General features: G+C 56.5%; 5 protein-coding genes across 8 annotated transcripts; 1 reads left to right on the top strand and 4 right to left on the bottom strand.

Moving 5' to 3' along the window:
* Nucleotides 1–597: 597 nt before the first annotated feature.
* Nucleotides 598–7,819, bottom strand: fbxl18 (F-box and leucine-rich repeat protein 18). Its single transcript, XM_088419944.1, has 9 exons — nt 7,410–7,819; nt 5,887–6,098; nt 4,813–5,162; nt 4,558–4,693; nt 4,220–4,489; nt 3,723–4,134; nt 2,769–3,153; nt 2,132–2,350; nt 598–1,318 (listed from the first exon to the last, which is right to left on the bottom strand). The coding sequence occupies exons 1-9, from the start codon at nt 7,471–7,473 to the stop codon at nt 1,162–1,164; spliced, it is 2,205 nt and encodes a 734-aa protein (XP_088276070.1). The 5' UTR covers nt 7,474–7,819; the 3' UTR covers nt 598–1,161.
* Nucleotides 7,820–7,980: 161 nt separating this feature from the next.
* Nucleotides 7,981–11,452, bottom strand: LOC148421754 (retinol dehydrogenase 8-like). The gene is made up of 6 exons (XM_088419957.1): nt 11,304–11,452; nt 10,663–10,824; nt 9,918–10,097; nt 9,597–9,690; nt 8,793–8,976; nt 7,981–8,432 (listed from the first exon to the last, which is right to left on the bottom strand). Exons 1-6 carry the CDS (start codon nt 11,407–11,409, stop codon nt 8,205–8,207), a joined length of 954 nt encoding a protein of 317 aa, XP_088276083.1. The 5' UTR covers nt 11,410–11,452; the 3' UTR covers nt 7,981–8,204.
* Nucleotides 11,453–11,826: 374 nt separating this feature from the next.
* LOC148421753 (uncharacterized) lies at nt 11,827–18,890 on the bottom strand. 3 transcript variants are annotated; one of them, XM_088419948.1, is made up of 10 exons: nt 17,822–18,890; nt 15,967–16,101; nt 15,598–15,712; nt 15,221–15,314; nt 14,746–14,827; nt 14,515–14,639; nt 14,077–14,296; nt 13,838–13,931; nt 13,698–13,768; nt 11,827–12,911 (listed from the first exon to the last, which is right to left on the bottom strand). In XM_088419948.1, exons 2-10 carry the CDS (start codon nt 16,055–16,057, stop codon nt 11,827–11,829), a joined length of 1,977 nt encoding a protein of 658 aa, XP_088276074.1. In that variant the 5' UTR covers nt 16,058–16,101; nt 17,822–18,890. The 3 variants fall into 3 exon arrangements, with proteins under 3 accessions (XP_088276074.1, XP_088276075.1, XP_088276076.1); XM_088419949.1 differs by lacking the exon at nt 17,822–18,890 and adding an exon at nt 16,591–16,827; XM_088419950.1 differs by having other exon boundaries at nt 11,979–12,911; nt 13,702–13,768; nt 17,822–18,884.
* rps19bp1 (ribosomal protein S19 binding protein 1) lies at nt 16,469–21,057 on the top strand. 2 transcript variants are annotated; one of them, XM_088419959.1, is made up of 5 exons: nt 16,469–16,631; nt 18,617–18,720; nt 19,601–19,717; nt 20,430–20,527; nt 20,617–21,057. In XM_088419959.1, the coding sequence occupies exons 1-5, from the start codon at nt 16,531–16,533 to the stop codon at nt 20,791–20,793; spliced, it is 597 nt and encodes a 198-aa protein (XP_088276085.1). In that variant the 5' UTR covers nt 16,469–16,530; the 3' UTR covers nt 20,794–21,057. The 2 variants fall into 2 exon arrangements, with proteins under 2 accessions (XP_088276085.1, XP_088276086.1); XM_088419960.1 differs by lacking the exon at nt 16,469–16,631 and having other exon boundaries at nt 18,508–18,720.
* Nucleotides 21,058–22,132: 1,075 nt separating this feature from the next.
* atf4a (activating transcription factor 4a) lies at nt 22,133–26,714 on the bottom strand. The gene is made up of 4 exons (XM_088419958.1): nt 26,509–26,714; nt 24,730–24,885; nt 24,104–24,334; nt 22,133–23,294 (listed from the first exon to the last, which is right to left on the bottom strand). Exons 2-4 carry the CDS (start codon nt 24,767–24,769, stop codon nt 22,819–22,821), a joined length of 747 nt encoding a protein of 248 aa, XP_088276084.1. The 5' UTR covers nt 24,770–24,885; nt 26,509–26,714; the 3' UTR covers nt 22,133–22,818.
* Between the last annotated feature and the right edge of the window lie 192 nt (nt 26,715–26,906).

Raw genomic sequence — 26,906 nt, 5'->3', positions numbered from 1 at the left:
AGCACATTGATTGACAGCTTAGTATCCAATGAGATTGTTTGTTGTGTTCGCCCGGAACGAGCAAACGAGAGTGCGTCACATCGAGGGAGGGAGGAGGATCGCTCGCGAGCCATCGGCGCGCGCTCCAACTCTTATCATTACGCGCTCAATAGTTTTTTCTTGCGCCCAAAATCCGTTTTCGCTCGCTCAGTTTGATTTTGTCCGCTCAATTGTTTTTTCGCGCGCTCGTAATTGTGGCACAAATACAACGCCGTACCAGTGTGTCGTGACAATTTACGAGCGTCATAGTCATTCTACTAATGGCTCCTATTTTTTCTACTAGTTGCCGCTATTCGTCCTCCTAGTGCCCTCTAGTAATTCTATCGGTGCCCCACAGTTGTTTAACTGCTGTGTCATTTTACAACTGCTGTCTCCTAGTCATTCCACTCGTCGTTCTGAGATTTTTTTTAATTATTCAAGAAAAAGACCATTTTGGGGGGAGTCTGAAGTTTACTGTGAAGAAAAAAATAGGTTGGCACAGTCCAAACAATTTTTGTACATATAATGTAACCCCCCCCCCCCCCCCCCCCAAAAAAAAAGGCATCAGAGAGTTTGGCATTCATCAAAACTCATTCAATCCCAAAGACGTATATATTTTTTCTTTTAAAGTTGTCAAGGTACTTATTTGAATTCTTTAAAAGCGTTTGGCTCAAGGAGAGTCTAAAGTACGACGCACGGTAATCAAAGTACACTTACGGTAACCAAAATAATCCATTGCATTCGGTAACCAGCCGCAACTGTTATTACTTTAGGTATCTGAGTAATAAAGTACTCGATGGCCTTCGGTCGGCAACGATTTAGCGCTTAAAATGGTTTGAAACGGTGAAGGAACGAGGACGCCGCTAAAGTGAGCGATTAGCTTACAAAAGCGAGACGGCTTTTGTACTCAATGAGCTTCTTCTGGCCAATTCCGGGGCCTTCGATTGAACATGTCCCGGGAGCACAGGCCTCCCGAAAAAAACGACAAAATAAAAAGGTGAAAATACTCGTGCGGGACGGAGCGAGTTCTTAGACGGCTCCCTCCGGCCCATCGTTTGAGGCGTAAAGTTCAGGTTCAAAGGAGGAGGCGGCCCGCGGGAAAACGGGAAGAGTCTGTTGCCGGCGTCAACCGGAGCGACGGCCTCAGCGCCCGGAAAAGGCGGGCGGCTGGGCCACGCGGCTCTGGAACAAGGTGGTGGCGTCCAGCAGGGCCAGCGGGATGTCCCTGATGACGGCGGGCAGATCCTCGCGCTGGATGGGGTAAATGACGGCCGAGAGGCCCGGGCGCTCCGAGGAAAACCTGCGACGGGGCCCAAAAGCCTCAGCCGCGTTCCAAACGGCTCTGGGGCGTCCCACCCGAGGGCCGGGGGCCCTTGACGCGCCCAGCCCGATGGCAAAACTCACTCCCCAAATTTGAACTTGTTTTCAAGTTGAGAAATTCATCGCTCCAAGTACTCAATTCACGGATTCCTTGAAGTAATGGAGTACAATTATTTCCTGTATCGTGTTGACTATTCAAGCATTTGATGACATCGGTGCGAAAGCGCTTACTCTGATTACTAAAGTCATCGATGACGGCGCGAAAGGAAATTCTTACTTTCAAGTACTAAGTAACCGATTAGTTTAGGCAATCAGTGACTAAAAAATTGATGAGTGGATCATGTTATATCTATCAGGTTTGATGACTTCCAAAGGCGCAAAAGTAATTCATGAAAGTAACGAATGACTCGAGGCGCCAAAGTCACCAATTCCTAGAGTACTAATGCAATCGAGCACTCGGGACTCAAATGATCCATCGCGCCGGATGAGGTATCGAGGACTCTATCACTTTAACGGCTGATCGAGGAGGACGCCAAAGGCGCCGATGACTTAAAAGTGGCAAATTGTTGATTTGAGCTTCTAAAGTAACGGATCGAGCGCTATCGGAACGGAGTTCTCAACGTCATTCCTCGCGTCGCCGTACGAAAGTAACGACGAGTTAAAGTACCGAAATAACGGCGCTACGTACTTAGGCGCCGACCCCCGTAGGCCGCCCTTCCGCATCGGCCGTTTTTGAATGACCCGGGCGGGCGCAAAAATGCGGCCGGCGGGCCGGCGCTCGTCCGACGCGTACCTGTCAAGGAGCCTTTTCTGCAGCTGGCGGCAGGCGGCCAAGGTGCCGCCGGCGAACACGTGACACGTGACCAGGCGCCCGCAGCGCTCCGCCAAGGACTCGGCCGCCGCCGCCTCCAGGGAGCCGTTGCGCGAGACCAGGCAGAAGCGTCGCAGGCGGGGGCAGCGCGAGAGGGCGTCGAAAAAGGAGCCGTCGGCGTTCAGGTAGGGCTGCTCCAACCTCCGCGCGAATACACATTCAAACACAAACAATACAAATATTGGCGCGCTCAAAATGAGGGGCCTCAAAACTCAACGGCAAACGGCGCGCTTGCTCAAATTGACGACGTCTGCCTAATGATTCAACTGGTCCCGCGCGTTTTCGGGAAGCGTCTCTTGAATATTTGGGTTTTCTCCTTGCGCCGGAGGACCGAGGACGGAACGGCGCCGAGGGCGCTTCCAAATTCAGCCCCAAGTTTGAAATCCCCACGAAAAGGGTGGGCGCGTCCACCCAATTCGCATCGCCTTCCAAAGAATGGAAGCTCGGAAAAAGCTTCCGGACGGGGCCTTTTTGCGGGAAACCAATTGTCCGTTCGTCCTGGCGGCGCCTTGGAAACAAAGCGGCTGGTAAGGCGAGGCTTCCGGAGTTTGGGCGTTACCTGAGTTCTTGCAGCTGCGAGCAGTTTCGGAGCGCCTCCAGCAGGGAGGCGCGATAGTTGACGATTTTCAGCGCGCCCACGTTGGCCAGCGACAGCGCCCGCAGGTCCCGGCAGCCGGCGGCCAGGCGGACCAGCCCCGTGCCCCTCAGGACGCCGGGCAGGCCGGCCAGCGTCAGGCGGCGCAGGCGCGGGAAGCCGGCCAGGGCCGCCAGCTGGGCGTCCCCCAGGCCCCGGGCCCAGTCGCACATGCCGCGGGGCTCCCCGCCGGCCCGGGCGCGCGGCTCCAGCCGGGGCAGGGCCGACACGAAGCCCGGCCCGATGACCTCCAGCGTCTCCAGGGAGGGGCACCCGGCCGCCAGCCGGCCCACGGCCGAGGCGCCGTCGCCTGGAGGGGGCGGACGTCGCGGTCAAAACGGAGAAGGGAGGGCGACGGAGGAAAGGGGAGAGGAAAAGCCAAACGGGCCAAACGGGCCGGGCCGCCGTTTGAATGGGTGGGATACCGCTTGGCAAGCTCGCGAGTCGCTTCCTTTTCTCTCCTCCCGCCCCCCCTCGGCCGTGCCCCTTCCCTTCCCCTCCCCTCCTTCGTTTCTTCCTCGGTCCCTTTCCTTTCCGCCCTTCCTCCCTCTCGCTTTTTCTCCTTTCCTTCGCGTCCCTTCCTCTCTCCTTCCCTCCGCGTCCCTTCCTCTCTCCTTTCCTCTGCTTTTCACGCCCGCCTTCCTTCCTTCCCCTTTTCTCTCCCTCCTTCCTTCGCATTTCTTCATCCTTTTCTCAGCTTCTTTCCTTCGCATTCAAAAGAGCGAGACCTAGGGAAGCGGACGAGGAACGCGCTTAAAACGGATCGGACTCGACGCTCCCAACTGCAAGTACAGTGAGGCGTCCCGGTCCGACTCTAGCGCGACTTTAGACCTTGGGATGAGCGCGATATCGCGGCGTCGGCGCGTTAGCGACACCGACCTCCCGTCCCCGTTTCCCAGCCGACTCTGTAGTTCTGGACGCCCGCCCGGGGGGGTTTCTTCAAGCCGCCGAGCGGCGAGCGGGACGGGTCGCCGGCGGCGCCGCGCCGCGACCGGACCCCGTCCGTGAGAGCGCAGGCCGGTAGGGCGAGCGAGCGGAGGTGGCGGAGTTGAGCCAGGCCGGCGCACAAATGCGGCGCCGAGGCGTGCCCGTCGTGGTGGTAGTGCGTGTGCGCCAGGTTCAAGTGGCGAAGGTTGACGCAGCGGGAAGCCAGGCGGCTCACGTCGGCGGGGAGCAGCAGGTCCTCGGCGCCGCGGCGCTCCGAGTAGGGCCCGTGGTTGATGCCGCTCAGGTCGAGGCCGAGCAGCCGCGCGGGGTCCCGCACGCCGCCCTCCGACAGCGACCGGAACACCTTCCGGGCAGACGCGGGGTGGGGTGGGGTGGGGTGGGGTGGGGTCGGGTCCGAGCGGCGGTCTTCGATTCGGTTTCGGGCTCACCTGCGGCCAGAGGGCCGGGCAGCGGCTGAAGCTGAGGTGCTCGGGGCTGTTGCCCTCCAGCGCCCGCTCCAGCCAAGCGGGCTCCATCCAAGTGCGGGGCAACTGCAGGGCCTCCAGGTCGCCGCGGAGGCCCAGGCTCCGGGCCAGCGAGGCGGCGGCCGGCCAGCGGGCCGGCTCGGGGCCCGGGACGGACACCAGGAAAACGCGGAGGCGCTCGGGGACCCGGACGCTGAACGCGGCCAGGTAGAGCAGCAGCAGCGTCTGGTTCACCTGACGCGCCAAAGCCCTTTCGTTATTTTTCCCACGGACCGCGTCGCGCGGCGCGAGCCGGCGGCCACCTCGCCCGGAGCCAGTCGGGCGGCGAACTCCTCCAGGCGCTCGTAGCGCGGCACGCTGCTCTGGCCCACCGTCAGGTGGCAGCTGACGCCGAAGCCCTCGGGGGTCACGTCGGGGATGTCCAATTGCAGCGTCAGCCTGCCGACACGCAAACGCCCCCGGGTTCGTTTCGTCGGCCGACGCGCTTCGACCCGTTCCGTCCCGCAAATTCGACGACGGGATCGGGACCGGGATTTGCATTTTCTTCTCCCGCTTACTTGCGTAGCCGAGCGCAGAAGGGCACCGCGCCGTAGCTGGGCGTCAGCAGCGTCTGGCGCAGCTCGTCCAGGCGGGCCAGGCGCTCCGCCGCCTCGCCCGCCAGCTCGGCGGCGTCGAAGCCCGGCCGCACGTCGAAGGCCAGCGAGCGCAGCGGCGGCAGCGAGGCCAGCAGGCGGGAGAGCCGCCGCGCCGTCAGCCGCCAGCCGCTCACGTCCAGCCGCGTCAGCGCCTTGCAGCGGCCCAGCGGGTCCAGCGCGCCCGCGCTCAGCCAGTAGACGCCGGCGAGGCTCAGGGACCGCACGTGGTCGGCGAGCTGCCGCAGCGTGCGGCGGACGGTCCCGTCGTCCATCTGCGGCAGAACCTTTCAGACATTCGCCAGACGACCGGACGCCAGACCTCCGTAAGCGCCCCCCCCCGTTTCCGTTCGCTCGCCGGGCCGAAGCGCGGCGCGGATACGAGCGCCGGCATCGCCGCGGGAGCTTTGCGCGAACGCGCCGAGTCGCTAAACTGAGAGCGGGGCGTCCGCCGACCGTCCCCAACCACCCTTCCACTGGATTCGGGAGTGCCGGGTAGCGTTCCGGCTTGGAATCCGCTCGGACGGCCCGCGCGCGCCGACTTTGAATCGCGTCGTTGTCGTCCGTGCCGCAAAGCGGGAAAAAGGCCGTGAAAAGGGGAGGGGAAAAAAAGGGGGAAAAAGACCAAAGCTGCGGACGCGGTGACCCGGGGGTCCGCCGAAGTCGCCATTTCCTCCACAATTTCTATTACCGCCACAGAAACGGATCCAATTGGCTTTTAAGATCAGATTTAGCTCCGACGCGACGAGGTCCGTGCCCGTATCATTTTTCTCCAATTTCCGAAGGGGAACGGTAAAGGTCGGCGATTCAGATGCCGTTTTCCTCACGTTTTAGATGGAAAGATTCCAGTTTTTAAAGACGGACTTCAGATATACGGGAACGGTGGAACTCCGTATCCAGTAAGATTTCTTGGCCGAGTATCGATATTTTTGAAGTCGGCGGATCCTTTCGTCAAAAGAAATCATATTGTCACGCGAAAAGAATCAAACTAATACTGACCGCGTACTCCTCGGACAGGCATACGTGCGCCAGCAGGCTCTTGTCCCGGCAGAGCCTTCGCAGACGCCGGCAGACGGGCGCCACCTTCGTGAGCAGGTCGCACACGGGCACGTGGCGCAGGACGCACAGAAGGATCTCATCGGACAGGTCGGACATGCCCGCCGCCGCCGCCGCCGCCGCCGCCGCCGCCGGCTCCTCCTCCTCCGCCGGGCCTGCATCCGCATTACGGGAACAAATTTCAAAGAAATTTCCGCACGGTAGCGCGCTTTATGTCAAAGCGCAAAATTCCGTCCGTCTCGGGCGGCGGCCGTTTTGCCGTCGATGGAAGACGACGCCGCGGCCGCTCGGGGCTCCAAGACGAAAGCGGTCAAGCCGCGAGCGGTCCGCAGTTACCCGTATTCCGATCGAGCGCGTTTTCCAATTCGTTCTCGTTTTATAACGTTTTTTGATGAGGTCGTAAAAGAATCGATAGGGAAAAAAGTCACTTGGAGCTGAAATTTCCAGCGGATGATTAAATCATGTCTAATTTCCAAACGCAACCGCTCCGACATTTCTATGTGACCGCAGCTAGACGTGCAAGATTTTGTGAACAAAATGAATCATTATCCACATTTTGGACGGTACAGAACCGTGACAATTACAACTTTTCAGATGCATTTTAACGGGATTCGTCACATTGATTTTGGCAACGTTCCTTTGAGCGGCGGCGGTCAAACGAAGTCGGCAAAGAGAAAATTCTTGGTTGATTTTTTTCACCTCGATATAGTAGCTGGCGGTCGTGAGAGGTTAACGGCTATGTCTTAAAGCGCTGCTTCGCAACCTTTTTTCAGTGAAGTAGCCCTGTGGAATGTTTCAGCCAAGGACCCTTAAACAATGTCAAGCATTTTGGGGTGAAAAAAACAAAGACTTACAACATGCCAAAAACACGCCATTAATGTCTAAAAGGATTTTACAGTTTAATAAATCAAACTTCATTTGTTTCAGTCCACAAACAAGGATTCAACATAAAGTGTCCTCATTCAGATCATTGAAGAGATTCGTTTTCAAATCATGACATTGAATAACCTACTGAACATAACATTTGCGTTTTCAAATGTTCCTGAAATATTTAATGAACTCAATCGTTATTTCGGAAAGCATTTGCGCATGTTTGTTTGATTTCAAATCTCGAGGACCCCTTGGAGTTTCCTCAGGCGTCGCCTATGCGGTCACGACCCTCTGCATTGCGTTAGTTCGGTTTGACCGCAAACATTTTCAAAGTTCAAGATGTGTCCGTATTCCATGGCGGGCACGCGATCAACTCCTACTTGGAGTTCATTCTTGATTTGGCGTCAGGTAAGCCCCGAGTTCCGCACAAATGGGAAAACCTTCGGAGGGAAACGCTCGAACGACAACGAGTCACAACGTTGACGAAGGGCAAATCATATCCCCCGTGGTCACGTTTAGTTGGCGCAAACTATACATTTGAGCTGGAATGTCACGTAGCGACGTAGCGATTAGCCGAAGGATGCTAATCCACCCACCTGGTGAACGCGCCGTTCCTTCGACGTCCGAAAAGTCGACGGCGCCGCTCGCCGTGGACAACATACTATTTAACGGGCAGGTGTTCACTGAGGAGACTTTTGCTTTTGAAGCTTCGATTCTCCGACACACATATTCCACTTCGTCTTCCGGTGACAGCAGGCGGAAGAATTTCGTCGTCGCACTCAACGCAGGTCAAAGCGGTCGAGTCCCGAGAAGTCGATTGACGGCGCGAGTTCCAACGTTCGTGTTCGAGCAGCGCGAGTGTTCACAATTCATTTGGAAACTCACAGTTCCGAATGTAATATTTGCGGAGACTATAAATCATGAAAGGTAAAAGAATGTCCTCAAAACATAAACAAAGTAAGTGTCAGCCATTTAAGTCGCCAAACTAAGATGACTTCATTCATGTAATACTCATTTTTTTACACAGGGCGATTCAAAAAAAACGCGTGTTTAACTAATAAACGGACATTGTTCGCCGCCGCGAGCCGGCGGAAGAATTTTGTCGTTGCGGTCCACGCAGGTCGAAGCAAATAGGGAGCGACTCCAAATAAATGACGGACAACGGGGGATGAAAATCGCTCGCCCGGCGTTTTTTTATTGATTTTTTTTTCAGCGCCCCGTCATTCATCGATCCGTCGGCTAAACGGGCGCCTGCGGGCCAATGAGCTGCCCGAGTGGCCACCTCCGGAGTCTTAAATGAGTTGTTTAGCAGTTAAAGTTTGAGAAATTCACCGTGCCGTTCGGCGCCACACGCGTGACAATAATTCTCTACAATCTCCGACATCTGCTCGTTAGTTGGGCTCCACGGCGCGGCTCCTCAGACATCCGCAGGTCAGGTACTTGATGGCGGTCACGCTGACGTGCATGAGCGAGCCCAGGTCGAAGAGCATGTGATAGAAGGCGCGGACCGACAGGCCGCCCGTCTCGTCGGCGTACTTGAGGGCCACGATGGGCGTGTACAAGGGGTTGGTCAGGTTGCGGAATCGCGGGCTGCTGGCTTCCATCACCTTCTTGGTGCACTGTGACAAAGGGACAAAGGGCCAGCGGGCCATCGCGCGCTTCATGAAGAAAAAGTCCAACCCCCGAACGAGCGTTGATGACCATCGAAGGGTAACTCTTTTAAACGGCGCCCCCGGGGGGATCTCGGAGCCAACTCGGGCCTTTCCGTGTTTTCGGCGCGCGATATCGGAGGAAAAGCGTCACCGGGAGGCGGAAATATCGCGCCGGTTGTCAGAACGTGAGCCCTTTCGATACGCCGGCCGTCCCCCGTCAACGCCCGCCGACGGGGAGGTCCGGAGGTAGGCGTCGAACGGATCCGGCCCCCGGCCCCGACTCGGACACCCGCCAGTTCAATAAGTGTTCCAAAAGGATGAACTTACTCTGGCTACGTCGTCCGGCGTTTGCCCCAGCGTCTCAAAGATGTCCACGGAAGACGGCAGGTAGACGTCCTTGAAGTAACGCAGCGTGTCCGGGTCGGTTCCCGGGTATTCCTTCCGCCCGACGTCTCGAACCATCTTGGCCTCGAACTCCGTGCGAACGGGGCCGGGCTCGATCATGGACAACCTGAGAAGGAACGGGGCCGGGCTGGATCATGGGCAACCTGAGAAGGAACGCGGCGGCTCCGTATTCTGTACGGACGGCGCTTCTCAAAGCCGTAGACCGTACGCTCGACGAGAACGTCCGCGCAAAAATGATGGGACGGGAGTCAGCGGTTGAAAAATGCTCACGGGGCCGACGTGCCCGTTGGAATCGTCGTTAAACGCACCCAAACGCCGGATCGTCCGTGGATCGAGCGGCAGCGGGGTACCGCCGGGGGAGCGTGGGCCGCCCCCGAAATAGCTTTCCCAACGAATTGCTCCCGGAAGTCGTTTCCTCACGTGGATTGTTGGCTTTTTTCCATGTAAATAGCCCAGATCTGGGACGGTCGGGTTCCTGGCCTCTCTCCTCGCGAGAAAAAGAACCTAGTCGTCTTCCTTCCCGTTTGTTGTTTATTCACTGTTCTAGCTTGCCCGCACCTGACGGTAACCGCGACGCTAAACGAGGACAAACGGTCTCAAAAGGTGGGAACGAACGGCGAAACGTCCCTTTGAGACCCGTCTCACTCCAAAGCTCCTTCGGCACGGAAAACAGCCGTAACCCCTTTGGCGGATTTGTGGCAAGCGGGTGGGCAAAATGACACTTACCTGACGTTGAACTTGAGCAGCTGCACGGCCAGACTTTCGCAAAAGCCCTCCGTGGCAAACTTGGAAGCCGCGTAGACGTCGTTGAAGACCACTCCTGTCGGAAGCCAGGCCAGAGCAAAGGCTAATCGGGTGACCGTTTCCCCAGCGCGATGCTAAATTTACAGCGCGTAATCCCCCAAATAGAAGACGCGCCATTCGATTCGGACTGCTTTACATTCGATTCTGACCGCTTTACATTCGATTCGGACCGCTTTACATTCGATTCGGACTGCTTTACAGTTGCCGCCCCCCTTCCTTTACGGGACGCGCACCTACGCTCACCTTGGAGTCCCATGACACTGCTGACCACGATGATGTGTCCCCCTTTGCGTCTCTTCATGTCAGGCACCACCTCCTTGATCATTCGGATCACACCGAAGAAGTTGGTTTCAAAAACCTTCTTCATCTCCTCGATAGGGATGCTCTCCAGGGGGCCCACCAGCCCGATGCCGGCGTTGTTGACTTGTCGGGGAAAACGATTGCGCATTAACGGTAAAAAAAAAAAGAAATAAAAAGAGCCCGTATTCGTTTCTGCGGCGTGTATCTTGGTAGACATGGCTATTTTCTGTTGCCGCCGTCATGTCTCCTGCAGCTGTCGTGACTCACGGGCGTGACGACCTCATGAACCAATTCGGACAAAAGGACCTAACCGCAGGATGGAAAAGTACGGGGTCTGATAGCGGCGATTGCGTGGACTGATAGTCTACGGACCAGCGCCTACGTCCCCCGCTATCAGAAACGGATTGTTACTTTGCTAGTCCGTTGCCATGTTCCCGGGAAGGGAGATAGCAGCGACCGGACGGACCGACGGTATCTCGACTCCCGCCTTCATCCCCCGAGATCGGAAAGCGTAACCGGACAACAACAACATCCTACTGTATTTATTTTGAGCGTGTACATTGACTTTAGTTTGGGGGTCATGTCAAGCGCCTGGTTTTTATGCTCATTTTTATGGCGGGCGAGCGGCAGGCGCCTTTAACAGCTAGCGCGCCGCCTTTGATTCGGATAAAGGTCGGCGGCGACTCACCGAGCACATCCACGCGGCGGTCCTCGATGCCGTCGATGCAGCGTTTGACCGAGTCGTCGCTGCACACGTCCAGCGCGGCCAGGGAGAGCGTTTTGCCGTAGGCCTCGCCGGCGGCTTCCACCAGCTTGTCTTTGCGCTTCAGGTCCCGCATGGTAGCGATGACTGCGGACGGAGCAGATTCCCCAAGAGGAACTCGCTCGGCTACCTCTACGTACCGTCGACTACCTCCACGTACCGTCGACTACCTCCACGTACCGTCGACTACCTCTACGTACCCTCGACTACCTCTACGTACCGTCGACTACCTCTACGTACCGTCGACTACCTCTACTACCGCCTTCCGTTCGGAGGGAACGGAGAATCCCATTTTGCCAAAATGCGTATTTTTCATTTACTGCGTCGTTCGCCATCAGTCTGTTACTTTTCGCTCAGTGTTTTTTTCCTAACGCGGTCTAGCTTTAGAGCCGGCTATATGCAGTATGTCCGTACGTCGGGTTCGCGCGGGACAAGCGCGCGGGACAAGCGCGCGGCGTTCGCTCTCCCCGAGGCAAAAATAGAGCGGGGATTACGGAGCGGGCGCCGGTAAAGGAGGCTTTAAAAGCCCCTCGCTACAGGAAGAAAAAAGGCAAGAAGGCACCCACCGCGGTAGCGCCTTTCTCGGTCCTTGGCCAGCATGACGGCCATCCTCAGGCCGATGCCCGACGAGCAGCCGGTGATCAGCACCACTTTCTGCCCGCCGCTCGCCATCTCCGTCCGCGACCGCCGTTCTACCTAAGAGGATCAGGCTCACGCGGGCGGGCGGGAGCCGATTAGCCTCCGGCTCTCCCCGTCGGAGGAATCTCTAAAAGAAGACTAGGCGGCGTAACTGGGACCGGCCGGGCTGGACTTTTCTAGACCGCGGAGGAGGGAAAAAGCTCGGGCCGACCGACTCGCGCCTTCCCCGCCACTCATTGGAGCGCCCCCGCCTGCTTTCAATTCCTTCGGCAAAGCGTTGCACATTCCGGGAAAGACCGGGAAAGACCACCGCAAAATCTAAAAAGAAAGCCTTCCTGTCACCGTAATGAAAAGGATTCGCTTACTGTACATTACGCATCATGAGACTTTTTTTTTCAAGGTTTGAAACCTGCATTTTATAGTTCAATATGGTGTATCTGCAGTCCGCCGCTAAAGCGAATGAGCGTGCGGGTTTGAGTAGGAAATGAGTGAACAAGGGCGTCGCTGTAAGCTAGCGCTTCGCAAATAGCGGGGCGGCTCATTAAAATAGCCCGAAAACACGGCAATCGGAATTCCAGGCGGGAATCGGAATTCCAGGCGGGAATCGGAATCTGAGGCGGAATCGGAATTCCAGGCGGGAATCGGAATTCCAGGCGGGAACCCGAATCGCACGGCAGACTCGGAGTCGAGCGCGGAAGCCCCGCTCGGATACGGATACGGCGCGCTCCGAGGAGGGAGCCCGCAGGAGCGAGCCGTCACGTCCGTCGGTCGGAGCCCCGATCCCGGGGACGCGCGGACATATAATCCAGGCCGCAGGGTTGCACCGAGCCGCCGCCGAAGTCCCGGGCGTTGGGCACGAGAGCTCGAAGATCCGCCCGAGATCCCCGGGAGCCCGGAGCGGGCCGGCGAGCGGGAGAGCCCGGAGAAGCGGGAGGAGAGGGGAAGCGGGACGCCTTCTCCCCCCCGTCCTCCGAGGTCCCCCCTTGTCCTCCGGGCTCCCGGCCGGCGCCGGCGAAGTCCCGGGCGTTGGGCACGAGAGCCCGAAGATCCGCCCGAGATCCCCGGGAGCCCGGAGAAGCGGGAGGAGAGGGGAAGCGGGACGCCTCCTCCCCCCCGCGTCCTCCGGGCGAATCGGCGCCGAGGAGCTCGGGCCCGCCGTCGAAGCTCGCCCGGATCGAGCCCTCGACGAAAATCCCGTCCGAGGGAGATCCTTCGCCTCCCGATTCCTCCTCCCCGCCTGAAAGTTCGCCCCGGAGCTTCTCGTAGTCGCAAATGATGGGCGCGGCCCCGTCGGCGGGTCGGGACAGCCCGCCGAGAACCTCCAGGAGGAGCTTTCCGGGATCCCCGTCGGGGGCGCGGGGCTTCGGGCGGGGGGCCGTTTCCGTCGTCTTCCGCGGGAGAGCTTCGGCCCAAGGCAAACGGTCCCCGGGGCGCGCGGGGTCCCGGCCTCCGACGGAATTCACCGCCAGGGTGTCCACGGGCCCGAGGAAGGACTGCAAGGACTCGCCGCTGAAAGGGGGACTCTCCCACAAGCTCTGAAACCAGAAAGGCCGTCTCCGGATTATTTGGCGCGCCGCGTCGTGTCGTTCAGACTTCTCCGGACCTTAGGGTTAGGATTGCCGGCGTGTGAGCGGCTCCTTTTTTTTGCGCGTGTTTTTGACTTCTCCAGCTAAACAAAGGAAGAAGTCGCTACGGGAGTACCCATTTTCACTTTCAGCTTCAATTTTACTCGCCGCCGGGAGGCGCGCCGTTCCAGCGGGCGCAATCGGGCACGTTACCGTTCGACGATCCGAGCGTGTCGGCGTTACGTCGAAACCGCGCCGGCCGGCGCCGCTCTTATTTCTAAATGCGCGTTCGGTCCGTGTTGAAGGCGCCACGTTGCTGTAACCGAGCAGTTGGGAAAAAAAGGTTTAAAACAAAAAAATCCGCGTAGCATCCAGTTGGACTTTTGTCGCCGCCGATTATAACGTCTGGACAGGATCGACGCGTTTTTTCCAACGTAAATGTAGGGAATGCGTTACCGTCGTTTGACCGTACTTTTCTGGCGACCGAGTCAGTTGACGCGATGACGTGGCCTTTTTCGCTCGCGCGACGGTCAAGTTATCTCGACCGTTTTTAATATGGTCGGAAAGGATCCCGTGCGATTTTTGGATCGAGCGCCCGCCTCCCTCGCGACCGTTACGACGCGGTCCGCGAGTGAGAATACGGTGGGCCGAATACATCGACGTACCCGACCCGGTCGCCTTTTTTCCGCCCCGTCGTTCGAGGCGCGGCCAATCGGGAAAAAAGGCTAAAGGGGAACAGTAAGCCAGTTGGCCCACCTACATTGCGCAGGAAGGATTTTCCCGGGTCCGGCAGCAGCGGACCTCGGATCTTCTGGAAGACGTAGGTCCTAAAAAGAGAACCGATAAGAATTCCTCCAATAAGCACGGAGGAAAGAGTTGTCTGGCGGCGCGCTTACCAGTTAGCCTTTCCCGTCCTGAAGACCGCAAGAGCCAGAAGGACGGCAAAGACGCTTCCTGAGACCGTCGCCCCCAAAAGCAGCCACCGGGAGTCTGACAAACAGGGGACGGGATCGGCATCGGCATCGGCATCGGCATCGGGGCGGCGGCCGTAGCGTAAGCCCGGGGAAGAGGTCGCGGGAAAAGCGGGAGGGCCGGCTCTCCTTTTTATTCGCTGCGCTTGTCGAGCGCAACCCACCAGCGGGCGGCGCCGCCGCGGCCCGCCCGACGTCCGAGGTCCAGCGCGCGGCGGGGCTCCACTCGCTCCACACCGATCCCATCGCGTCGTACTCGGAAGGCCGGACCCGAACGCGGCCCTCGTGCGCCGCGCCTCGCCTCAACCGGTCCGGGCTCAACTCGGACCGGCACCGCTGGGCGCCGCCTTCGCAGTATTCCGTCTTTCTGTGCACCGACGCCCCCTGGCGGGAGTGAAGCGCGACTTTGGAGCCCGGCCGCGATATCGCGGAAGCGCTTTTGAAATTGGTCGAAGGCGCGCCGGCGACATCGGTTGGGTTTCCGTTCCCCTCGCCGGCCGGCCCGGCCGCCGCCGCCGCGGCTTCCGTTCCGCGGGCCTTCCTTATGATGCGCTTGGCGCTTCCCTGCCGAGCGGTTTGGACAAAGTGAAAAGGTCACCCACGTCCCAAGGTCCGTCGGCCGCCTTCCACTCCAGATGGTAACGGTAGCCGCTTAAACCCAGCTCGGCGGGGGCCCAGGAAAGCGTGCTCCGCTCGATTTGGGGCTTCCCCGGCGGAGGTAGCTTCACTGCGAACGCGCGCGAAGTCAGCGGGCGGAAGGACGGACGGGCGGAAGGAAGGACGGACGGACGGGCCGAGGCGAGAGAGCGAGACGGGGGCGGGCGCGTCCTCACCGTGACAGCTGGGCCTGTAGCGGTCCAGCTCGGCGGCGGCGGAGCAGCTGAGCCACACTCTCAGCACGTGGAACACCTGAAACTGATTTGGAGGTGGGCAAATCCCAGAGGCCCCGCCGCCTTTTCCGCAAAGAAGCCGCCGGACGACGCCTAAGCGCCGCTCGACCGGCTTCCGCGTCCCACGAGTTTCCGGGGCCCTTTTTTGTCCCCATGACGTCGGGCCAAATAAGATGGCAAAAAAAGGATGCCCAAGCGCTCATTTTGTCTGAAAAAAGGCAACTCAATTTACTTCGACGTCATTGCTTCGCGCCGTGGCGCCAAAGCGCTACTTCTGTCCCAAAAAAAAGCCACTTCGAAAGCACCCCTTTCGCCCAAATAACCCGCTCGGCTCATTTGAAACGACGTCATTGTCCATAAGACGCCCCGCTCGAGTCGGCGAAGCGGTCCGAAGCGACGGCGGGCGAAAGGGACTCACGTTGCCGTCCCTGCCGAAGACGAGCGAGCACGTCCGCAGCGGGGAAGGCCCGTCCGGCGGCCCCAGACGACACCGAGACTCGTATCGACGTTTGCTGAAAGAAAAAGAAGCCGCGTGGGACGCGACGCGTCTTCCCGTCCGAATGCGTGGGACGTCAGTCGCGGCGCGGCCCGAAGTGAAATGGAAGGCCCAAGTCTACTGGAGGCCACGGGCTCGCTTCCTGCGCCGTGTCGTTCGAGCGCCGCGTGGCGCGGCCTACGTCTTTGGATCCCGACGCGCGCGACGTTAGCCGCGGCGCGGCCTAACGTTAGAGCGTTTCTATCGACTTGGGCGGAGTTGGGGCTCGCGCCGAGCGCTTGCCGCGTTGGCTTCCTTACGGCGAAAGATTGATGCTTTTGGCGTGAACGGCGCAGGCCTCGGCGCCGCCGCCCGCCTCCGAGCTGTTCCAGACGCAAGTGATGGTCCGGTTGTAGTCGTTTAAGCAGGTCAGATCTAGGAGGACACGCAAAGAGGAGGGGTTCTGCCGTTTAGTGGGGAAAGCCCATTTCTTAGACTCTTTCCACCGGGGCTTTTGATCAACCATCAACTCGGTCGGCGGGCGCTCTTTTTGCCGGCTGGAACACCCTCCGGCCGAAACGCGGGGTTTCTTCCACGCCTCTTTTTGCCGGCCGGAATATCCCCCGCCCCCGAAACGCTTTTTGGGACTCCCGCTTCCGGCCGGGGTCCCCGACAGAGACGGGACCTACCGCTATTCTGACGTGCGGGACATTTATGTCCGGCGGCGGCGGCGGCGGCGAGCCCGACCCACGCCGCCAGAACAACAAAAGGGGTCCTCATGCTCGCTCCGCGTGGGGCGAGGAACTTCCTGCTTCCTTCTCATTCTGCGCAAAACAAAAAAAAAGACGCACGGGTGAAGGAAAGCGAGTGGAAGCGCGCTTTCCGGCATCCGCTCCCACGTGCGAAGCCAACACCCGTTAGGTACTTTTATTTCAAAAAAAGATGGCGTCTCACGGCGGCCCGGCCTCCCCCGCCCCTACGCCGCGTAGCGTACCGCCGCCGGTGCCTGAGCGCGCGCGCGTTTGGGAAATGAGCCGTCAGCCTGAGCGCTTTGAGTACTTTTGACATCATGCCGTTTATATCGCCGACGGACGGACAGACGGGTAGATCTATTATTTATAGATGGATGGATAGAAAAGAAAATGACAAGTTGTGCTATTGGTTAGTGAGCGAAAGCCGAGATTTCCCAGGGTACCCGAAAGTAGCGGAAGCCAGACGTGACAAATGTGGTGAAAATGTGACTTGAGGCGGGGATGATTTCCTGGGGGGTTTTTTTGTTTCTTTGCCGGGAGGAAGTCGCGAGCCGCACTAACCTGTTTGCGCGGTTCGGGTTAAGAAGAAAAGCAAAAAAGAGGTCAGTACGTTCCGTTAGCCGCTTCCGTGGTTTTCGAGCGGATCCGCTCGGGACCCCGCTGATTTTTCCACTCCCCCGCGCGCATCCGCTCCATCGCTTTGATTTCATTCGAGAAGTTGCGCGCGGCGGCCGCGCGAGCGCGAGCCCGACTGGCGAGACCGGCGAGCCCTTCCCCGTCTGATTCCCAAACGGAAAGTTACTCGCTTCCCCTCGACGCACTCTCGCTTCCTCTTTCGAAGGCCGGCGCTAAAAATTCTATCGAGTCAACTTAAGTCAATTTGATATCGAGTTGATATGAAAATATATTCTCCATGTGTAGTACTGACAAACGTTGGTGCAATTACACATGTTAAAATGGGATTTAGAGCTCATTTATCTTGGTTTCTACTCAAAGCTACTCGTATTGAATGGATCCTTATCAAAGCTCTCATTCGATTCAAATTCATATTTACCTTTATATTTTTATGACGTTATATTTTATGCATAGAAATAGATGTGTATCTGTACGTATGCACATACACATATACATATATATATATGAAGAATAATATATCATATTTCCATGTGCATATTTATTTCATGCAAAAATGTACTCAATACCAAGCATAGCGAAATGTGATTCATTGATTCAATGTCAAGGAAGTAGAGTATTGTCACATTTTTTTAAGAGTCCGGACATCAAATCCAAGACACTTCGGAATTAAATCCATTCTTAAGTGCATTAAGGAACTTATTTACCAGATACTTAAGGATTAATTTGATACTTAAGTATCTTGTATGTCTGGACTCTTGAAAAAAAAAGTGACAATGCGTCCCGGCAATGAATGAGTAAATAACATTGCTTGTCTATTCAGTTGAGTGAATGCAATGTTTTTTGTCGTTCAAATCCAAAATGCCCAATTGCTGCTTTAGCAAAGCAGCCCCACATGATACTTGATGTAGCTCGTTTTTGGTGTTGTTAAAAAAGACAAAATACGATGAGTGTCGGTTTCCAGTTCATTTCCGCTCTCAAATTCAAGCACCCGTGATTACGATTTAAAAAAAAAAAAAAAAAAAAAAACGTCCTGTTTTGTTTGCTGTGGTGTTTTTCTTCAGGGCTCCGATAGGCGCCAATTTGACACGATTACTACAGTCCAGAAAGTCGGATTAGCGAGTGGAAATTTCCACCGGTTAAACATTTAGAAACTTACCGACTCGGCGGAGCTGTGAACGAACTTCCGACGCGATTTCCATTCGTCGCTGAGCGACGGAGAGGAAAAGATGGGGAGGGCGCGGCTTCTGTGTGACCGCGCCCACAAACCGATGCCCCTACGCCCACAACGGAATCACACAATTCTCGTTGGGATTTTTGTTGCATTTTGTGCTCCCGCGAATCCCCTTTGAAACATATTTCGTCGTGTATGTGTATGCATTTAAAAAAAAATCCAAACGATTGCAGTGTAACAATAATAATAAACAGGTATCGGACGATTAAATCATCTGATAAAATGTTGATGATTTCACGTCATCCCAACTGGAAGTAGTCTTCAACGTTTGGAATCCTTCCGTGACATCTTTTTGTCTTTGTATTTTAGATGCATCTATTTTTTTGACGGTACTTGAGTTCGGCCGCGATTTGCGCTACACGGATGTATTGGGCAGTCAAATGGACCGAAATAAGCCCCTGCCAAGCCAAACGTAGCTCCGGATATACATAGAACAGAACTTTGAATCGACATTTTGTTCGAAGGCATATAGACTGCGATTCTCCGCCGCCAAACAATGGCGATAAAATCAAACACGTTCCATGCTTCCTTTAGCAACTTGACCTAAACGACCGGAAGGCTCCGCGTAATATTCGGCAACGTTCCCACCTCGGAACCTTTGCATCCGCGGAGTGTTTTTTTTTTTTTTTAACCCTTTTAAACGACGCACGCTGTGAGCTAACCGGATGTTGACATAAACGTGCACACGTCGACGGCGTGGCTTTCGTTTGGTCGTTGTAGGCGCTGCGGTCGCAGTTTGGAGCGAGCGAAACTTGTTGAATACCCGAAGATGTCCGCGTCGCTGATAAGGAGAGGACTGGAACTTCTGAGCAACGACATTCAAAGTAGGTGCCGCTAGCCGGCTGAGGTTAGCGTCGGAGGCTCGTCGCAAGCGCCGCGATTCGACTCAAGCGCCGCGATTCGACTCTCGTGCGATGGACGTTCCCTCTCCGGGTTTTATACGATCGTAGGAATTCGTAAGCGTTAAACGACCGACCCGCGTGTAGGACGAGCTGCGGGAAATGGAAGATCCGGGTACTTTTATGACGTCGACGAGTAGCCGCCATTTTGCTCCATGGGGAAAATCCATCCCAGTATGTTGTGGCGTCCTAAAATGTCGATTTTATGCCCATTGGTGTGTCTGTTTTGTTTTTTTTGAGGCTGGTCGAGTTCATTGAAGATAAAACTGTTATTTGGGGGCGGGGGGGTCGTAAGTCGGAACGTGGATCTGTTATACTACGTTTTTTAACACATTGTCTATAACAATAACTCTTCATTTTTGAATGATCTGGTTAATTGTCGAGTAAAATAGTTTTAGGTTCATAACAAAATTGCAGTCTTAGATCTGTAACGTCATGTATAATAGTAATTTCATCGATTGGAATGATAAAATACATAAATGTGTTATAACACAACACCAGTAGTTGAACGAATGAATTTGCACTTATTGAATCCAATAAATGTATCTAATTTTCCACAGAGCTATCAACACTCTGAAAGACAGCTAAATATAAACACAGTGAAAGTATCAATGATTATTGCGCTCTGGTAAAAGCACGCTCTATATTCTGTATATTTATTTCATATATGCACCTAAAAGAATGCCTATTAACTCATTCGGCCATTTTCCCAGCCCGTTCCGCTACTTTGCGACCCCGCGATGGGAAAGTCGGCGAGGTTCTCGCGAACGCGCTTTTGAATGGCGGCGTTTTGGTTTGCCGGCAGGCGCCGGGGCCAAGGAGCGGCGGGGCGCGACCCGGCGGATCAAGCGGCGGCGGGGCGGCCTCGGACCCGTCGGGAGCAAAGCCGCCGTCGGGGACCGGCCGCTCCAGTGCGCCCTGGGTCAGTACACACCCGTCCCGTCCCGTCCCCGGGCGCCGCTCTGGCTTCCGCTGGAGTCCGTGGATCCCGGGGGCTTCCGGCGCTCGCTTTCTTGCTTTTCCCCTTCTTCGAAAGGAGCCACTAAAAACGCTCAAGCCGTCCACTTTCGCTTTTCTAGTCGTGTCGTCGGCCACTCTGGTAACAGGTGACCTTTGCCCTTCGGGGTTACGCGTCCAAGGTTTACTAGGAACCGCCATAGCAAAGTCACCGGCGACTTTGGCGCTCGATCGCCGACGTTTCGCCGCTCGGAGCATTCGTTGGCACGGAATCCATTTTCGACACGCGCCGGGTGACCCGCAAAGGAACGTTTGAGATAACCGACGACCGTAGTTTGGAAACCTTCGGGTCTCCCGTCGCGTCGGGTAAACTGGCGCCGACCTTCTCCGTCGAGCCCCTAAAGTCAACGGCGCGAAGCGCATTTAGGCTCACTGATCGCTCCGACGCGCGAGAGCGACGGGTGACTTTTGCTAGAGCGCTACCTAAAAAAACCTCGGACCGATAAGGGCGGAGGGTCCGCGTAATCCGTTCCTCGGAGCCGTTATTAATAACGGACGACTTTGGCGCGAGGCGTCCGTCGCCGCGCCCCCCGCCGTTCCGCGGCCTCCGCCGGAAAAGCGAGAGCGCCGCCCAGAGGAGAGACGCTCATCGTGACGATCGGCCGTCCGATTTTTAGACGAGTTCCGGAAGAATAGGAAAAAAAGTCCGACGGCGGCCAACCTGCGATACTTCGCCGGAAGCGCCTTCAAGGCCGCCGAGTCGGACGCGATCAAGGTGAGCGCGCGCGCGCGAGCGAGCGCGCCGGAAAGCTTTCCTCCGCCGTTTCTGAGCCGGCCGGCCGGCCGGCGCGTCCTCTCGTTCAGATCCAGGACGGCGACGCGGGGAGGCGGGCCCGCCGTCCGCCCGACCGGCCCGCCCCGCAAAAGCCCGAAGGGACGCGCCCCGTTTTCACCGAGGAGGAGTTCCAGAAATTCCAGGAGGAATATTTCGGCAGGGCCGCGGGAGAAGAGAAAAAAGGGAAACGCTCCGCTTCGGATTGAATGCCGCAGCTTTCCGTTTTTGGAGAGCCGAACGGCGCGTCTTCGGCGTTAAGACTTTTTTTCCCCCCTTCGTTCGACGAGAAACGCGATGAACCCTTGTGGCGCGATGATGGAAATTCCTTTTTCATCCCCTCTCTCATACCAAAAGAATCAACGGGGGGGAGGACATTTCCAGCAGATGATTAAGACATTTGTATGTGATTACAACTTGACATTTTGTGTGCAAAAATAAACGTTGTCCATTTTGGGGTCTATGAAACCATAGCTACAACTTTTCCGATGTATTGATGTTCTTGTCTGCCATTTACGCAACATCCGCTCAAACTATGCCAGCAAACAAAAATCGGTTACTCTTCAAGTCGGTAGGCGGCGCTAGAGACCGTTAAAGACGGCGTAGCTTTTTTTCCATGTATTGCGGGCGTTAGTAAACGGAAGCTACTTGAAGGGGAAAACATTACAATTATCGTGCCTAAAGAAGAAATATAACCTGCAAGAGACATCGTCGAGGATGGAAAATCCATATGGAAAAGCTGGTGTTATTTTTCTTATTTTAGTCTGACTTAATGCGAAGGGAAAAAAGTCCATCGGTGTGAAATGGAGCGAAGCCGCAATAGCCGAACAGATGTCGCGGCACGTGTAGTAGCGGTGACTGTCCACCAGGGAGCGGTGTACGCCGACGCGCGATTGCGCTTTTTGCCACGTAACGATTGCTTCATTCGACGCCCGTAATTAACCTTGAAGAAAGGCCAGGCGGGCGTTTCCGCGCGATATAATACGGAAGACCGACACGAAATCAACCATTCGCGACATGGATTAGTCACGAGTTAGGTCAATTCGTTTTTCGAGACTAGTGTCACGCGAGGTCGGGTTAGCTCGTCGTTGGAAGTAGCGCGTGCGCGTGGGCCGCTCGCGCCCGAGCACTCCGTTCTCGGTTTCGTTCGCGAGCACGAGCACGCCGGCGTGCCCCTCGTTATTTGCTCGCGCCGGCTCGCTTTTCACGCAGCTTTTCAATCGAGCGATTCATCCACTTGGCTCGCGCCATCTTAACTCTTTCGGTGCCGGCCGGCGTCTTTCGAGGGCGACGGAATCTCGTATCGCGTGGCGATGGAGACATTGGTGGCACCAAAAACAAAATCCTACCTTTGCCGTACTTTTTCGGACCAAAAAAAAAAGTGTGTTTTCTGCGCGACAGTTGCTTTTGTCACCCCGAAACCGCGGCCTCGCGGACGGCTCGATTTCGTCCACCGGCTTAGGCCGACTCCCGTCGCGCAAACTTCTCGCGGCGGGACTTTGAGTTGACGAACAGCTTGGATCCGGGAGCTAAACGTGACAGGAAAGCTTTCGTTTTGCTGCGGGGAAGCATTTTATTTCATCCGAAACATCTGCAAAATTGCAGTATTGAAAAAGTTGTTTTCCTTACAGAGTGAAAGTCGACGGACGGACGGACGTCCGCCTGCCGCCGTTTTCAAAGTAGAAAGATCATTTCTATCGACCGGGCCGCGAGCCTCTCAAAGTCGGCCCGAGTCGGGCGGGCGAGAATGAGGCCGCGCGCCCGGGGGGCCGCCGGGGTCATCTATCCATCCGTGACACACACACAAAAAAAAATAAAGCGCGCGCACACACACATGGCCGATTAAGAACCGGCACGCGAGCAGAGTAGAGTATTTTCCGTGACGAACGTTCCAAAGAAGCCTAAAACAGATACGGAACGGGGAAGAAAAGTGAAAATCCGCGAACGAGGGAGGCCCTTTTCCGGACCGGATGAAGGTATCGCTACGGGGAACGGGATTTGCGCTTTTTGCCGTGGGCTTCCGGCGGGGAAAACCCTCCAGAGTACTCCAGCAAACTGGAGGCACCGGCGCCTGGGGGGGGGGGGACCTCATTGTGGCCTTCGAGTCCAATTTTGCATACGCTATCTTATCCCATCTCCAAAAGCTTGGAGCTCGGCCCAGGTACTTATCACGCGGCCCTTTTTCCCCCCTTCTTGAAATCTTCAAGTATTTTGCACAAGAGTTCCGAGCGCCCCTACTCGGGGGCGCCGGCCGTCTTCCGGCGGTGGCGCCGGCGGACCTCCTCCGCCAGATCCTTGAGGTACTGGATCTCCCGGGCGATGGCGCGAACCCGCTCGGCCAGCTCCCGGTTGCGGCTCTCCAGGGCCTCGCGCTCCACGTTGAGCCGCTCCTGCTCCACGCGCTTCTTCTGGCGGTAGCGCGTGGCCGCCGTCTTGTTCTGCTCCATCTTCTTCAGCTTCTTCTCAGAGGCCCCGGGGGCCGGGCGGGCGTAGGGTTTGGCGCGGGGGGAGCCGGCCCAAGACTCCACGCCCGAGTCGCTGTCGCCCGCCGACGCCTCGCCGGCGCCCCCCGGCGAGCGGGGCCGGGACCCGGCCGCGCCCTCGGCGGGGGGCGGGTCCTCGTCCCGAGGGCCCGCGAGGGACTCCGGGCCCGGATCGCCCGGGTCGCTCAGGTCCATCTTCTCCGACATCCAGTCCGCGAAGGCGTCGTCTGCGGACAGGTCGGTGCTTTGGTTAGCTCCCCCGTCCGGCGCTTTGGTTAGCTCCCCCGTCCGGCGCTTTGGTTAGCTCCCCCGTCCGGCGCTTTGGTTAGCTCCCCCGTCCGGCGCTTTGGTTAGCTCCCCCGTCCGGCGCTTTGGTTAGCTCCCCCGTCCGGCGCTTTGGTTAGCTCCCCCGTCCGGCGCTTTGGTTAGCTCCCCCCGTCCTCCGCTCCGAACGGCCCCGAACCCTTTCCGTTAGCCTAGCCTAGCCGCGTAGGTAGAAATAAATAGGGCTGCGCAAATACGTCCAAAATAATCGTCGCCGCCGTTGCGGTCAATATTGAAACAAATAAGTGAAAAAACAAAAAAATAACTAACTTCTTCACTGGCATCCAAGTGAAATATAATAGATAAAAACTATGACAAAAACAAACAGGCTTTAAAGTATATAAAAACATCTGAAATTCAAAGACGTCAAGAAAAAAGTCGGCTAACACCGAGTCACAAGATTGACTCGGGTTCCACAACGGGCCCACCCCGGGGGCGCCGACGACGCCGGGGAAACGGCAAGTCTAATTGCCATAAAATACGAGCTTTTTTTTTGGGGGAAACTTCAGGCACTTGGATGCGCTCTTTTCAGTTTTCCACTAAGCCGCGGCCCGTAGAAACGCCGGCCGCGCGCAGATGCGGAAAGTCGATTTGGATGGCACGGAGATATCACGGGCGATGCGCGCGCCGTTCCCGTCGCGAAGGCAAAGGTAACAGTAGCCGGTAATAGGTAGTAATAGGTAATAGTAATAGGTAACGGAAGCCGGCTCACCTCGGGCGTGGGCCAGGAGCAGGTCGTCGGGGAGCAGCCAGGGGAGGGCGTCGGCGTCCGACCCCGCCCCGCCGTCCGGGAAGTAGGGGGGGCTCTCGGCGGGGGCCGGGGCCGGGGAGGGCCAGGGAGAAGCCGGGAGCTCCCCCCAGAGCGAGCGGGAGGGGGAAAGCGCCTCCTCTTCATCCGGGTCCGGAAAGGGTCCGGCGGGGTCAGCCGTCAGAAACCAGGGCCCTGCGGACGCGCGGCCGTTTACTCCCAACCCGTTCCCAGCCTTCCCCATTCTTTACCCGCGGATAAAAAGCTCTTTTTCGTCCCCCTTAGGAAGTCGCGGCGCCTATTACTATTACTAACCCTAACCCAAACTATTTTCATGGTTTGCAAACAAAACGCGGCCGGGCCGACGCCACCCGCCGCTTTGCCATCTACCGCGGCGAGGGAGGGCGGCGCGGCTTCGGCCGAGGCTCCCTTTGTGGGCGTCTTGCCGTTTACCATAACGCGCCCCAAACCGGGCGCCGGTTCCTATCGAATCGACCTTCGGCATCCAAACGAATAGCGTTTGGAATCGGGACGCGCGCCCTTCCCGGCATCAAAACGCAAAAGGGCGGCGGCGGGCGGCCGGCGCGTACCTGAGCACAGGGCCTCCACGGCCTCCAACGCTAGCGTCATGGCCGCGGCGCTGGAAGGCCAAGGCGGGTACAGACGGGCGCCCGGACCTTCTCCGCTCCGGACCTTCCGGGCTGCTGTCGACTGCGGCCGAGCTGAGGGGGGTCGCCGAGAGACACCTGGGGACAGAGCCGCAAATATCCGTTGGGTCCCGCGCCGACCCGACCCGACCCGGGGCGATTGACCGATCGGGGTCCCGCCCGTTTCGCCCTTGGTTTTTTGACTTTGGTGCCCTCCGACCGCTTGTGCGCCAGTAGCGCCGTCTTTCACGCCGCGCGGCCCGCTCGTTCCAAAATTGCCATTTTTACAAGCAGTAATTAGGCGGCGATGCAAGCGGCCCATTTGGATGTCAACGCGTAACACGCGCTTAACGCGGCCCGTTTCAAAAAAAGCATCGACCACAGAGCGCACCGGAAATTAAGCGCAAATGTGCTCGGCGGAGTGCGCGCGACGCCTCGTAACGCACGCCGACGCATGGAAAAAAATTGCGTACTTATGTACTCTACGCACTCCGTTGAGCTAGACAAAACATGAGTATACTGTAGATACACACGCGCTATATATACTTATATATGAATATACATACGCACGCACACATATATACCTAAATACGCACGCACACACACATTACATATATGTGTGTGTGTATATTTCTAATTCCAACATGGCAGTAAAAACCAGATGACGCTTTCTGAAAATGATCTTTCTCAAAGCTTTAGCAGGAGGTAGGCTTCCCTATTAAAAACGCAAACAAGATATTTTAGCAAACTGGTTTCACTTCATTTTTTCTTAACGTTCTCCTCACTCTTCCCTTCTCTGATTGGCTGACGAGTTAAAAAAAAAAAAACAATTCATGGGCAGGACCAAGTTCCAAGACGTCAACGTGTCATAATGAGCGTCATTACTTAAACGCAGACGCCCATTTGTTAAAAAAAAGGATAAAACTCGATTGAAGTTGATATAAACGATTGTTGTTATTATGATATGAATCTGAGCATTTGTAGAAACGACGAGCAGAACGACGACCACTTGTGGCATTGTACGAGTATTGCAAACGTATTGCTACAAGTATTGCTCCCGGGTTAGAGTAATTTCTCCTCGGGATGACTAAGGCCAAAAGTATTATGTATCTTTTAATGAAATCTAAAACCGGCGCAAAAGAGCGTCCAACTCGTCATGCCGGTTTCACGTCACGAGAAAGTCGTTAAACGGCTTAACTGGCACGCGGGGGAGGGGAAGCTCATTTTAGCCCAACCTTAAACCGACACACGGTCACGTGACGTCGGCCAAAGCAGCCCGGCCCCTACTTCTCCCGAGTCCAATTCCTAATTTGGTCATGTCGAAGACCGGTGACCGCGCCTCCCGGAAGTACCGTGCCCGCCATTTCCCAGTCAAGCGGTCGGACGAGCTTTCCGCCCGTGAGCCTGCGCGCCATTTTGACTGCGCCACGTTGACAACAACTTCACGTACACACACAGAATAACGAAAAACAGGATAAAAAGCCGACGAATGACACGACAGTCGGTTCGCGCCTTGGTTAGCGAGTTTTTAAAAAGCGTATTTAAACCCGCGAGTCAAACGAAGCAATTTATGACGGCGAAAAGTTGCGACTCCCAAACTGCTCGTGTTGGAAACGGGAAACGCACGACACATCCCGTGTAAACTTTGATCGACGGTCTTACGCGAGTTAACATCGAGGTTAAAAATCCAGCATGGTACAGCAAAATAACGTATGTACTTACGCCATTTTGCCAGAAATCGCCGGTGCACTTCGCCGATGCCCTGCCAGTTAGATGCCGCTGCCCAGTGGAACGCCGCCCGCCTTTAAATAGCCATGTTGATGCTTGGCAGCTGACGACGGCGAACCCGACGGGAGACGCGCTGACAACGACGGCGAACCCGACGACGAGCGAGGAACCTTGTGAGGAAGCCGTGCCCGCAGCGGGCTATAAAGGGCCGAAGCACTACGCAGTGTATCCCTCCGCTAAAGGAGTGTTTGGATATACACGCTGCGGCGCGTGTGCCCCCCCCCCGTATAAACCGGTCAATGTGAAACGTCATCATTGTTCAGCGAAAATCATACCGTATGCGCAAATAACACATTTCAGATTGTTGTATTATTTTCGTCAGCCGCGACTTC

The sequence above is a fragment of the Hippichthys cyanospilos genome, chromosome 7 (genome assembly GCF_059441005.1).
Source record: "Hippichthys cyanospilos isolate Australia breed blue-spotted pipefish chromosome 7, RoL_Hcya_1.0, whole genome shotgun sequence".
Taxonomy (NCBI): Eukaryota; Metazoa; Chordata; class Actinopteri; order Syngnathiformes; family Syngnathidae; genus Hippichthys; species Hippichthys cyanospilos.
Note: the sequence above shows the minus strand (reverse complement) of the source record. Positions and strands in the feature narration are given on the sequence as shown.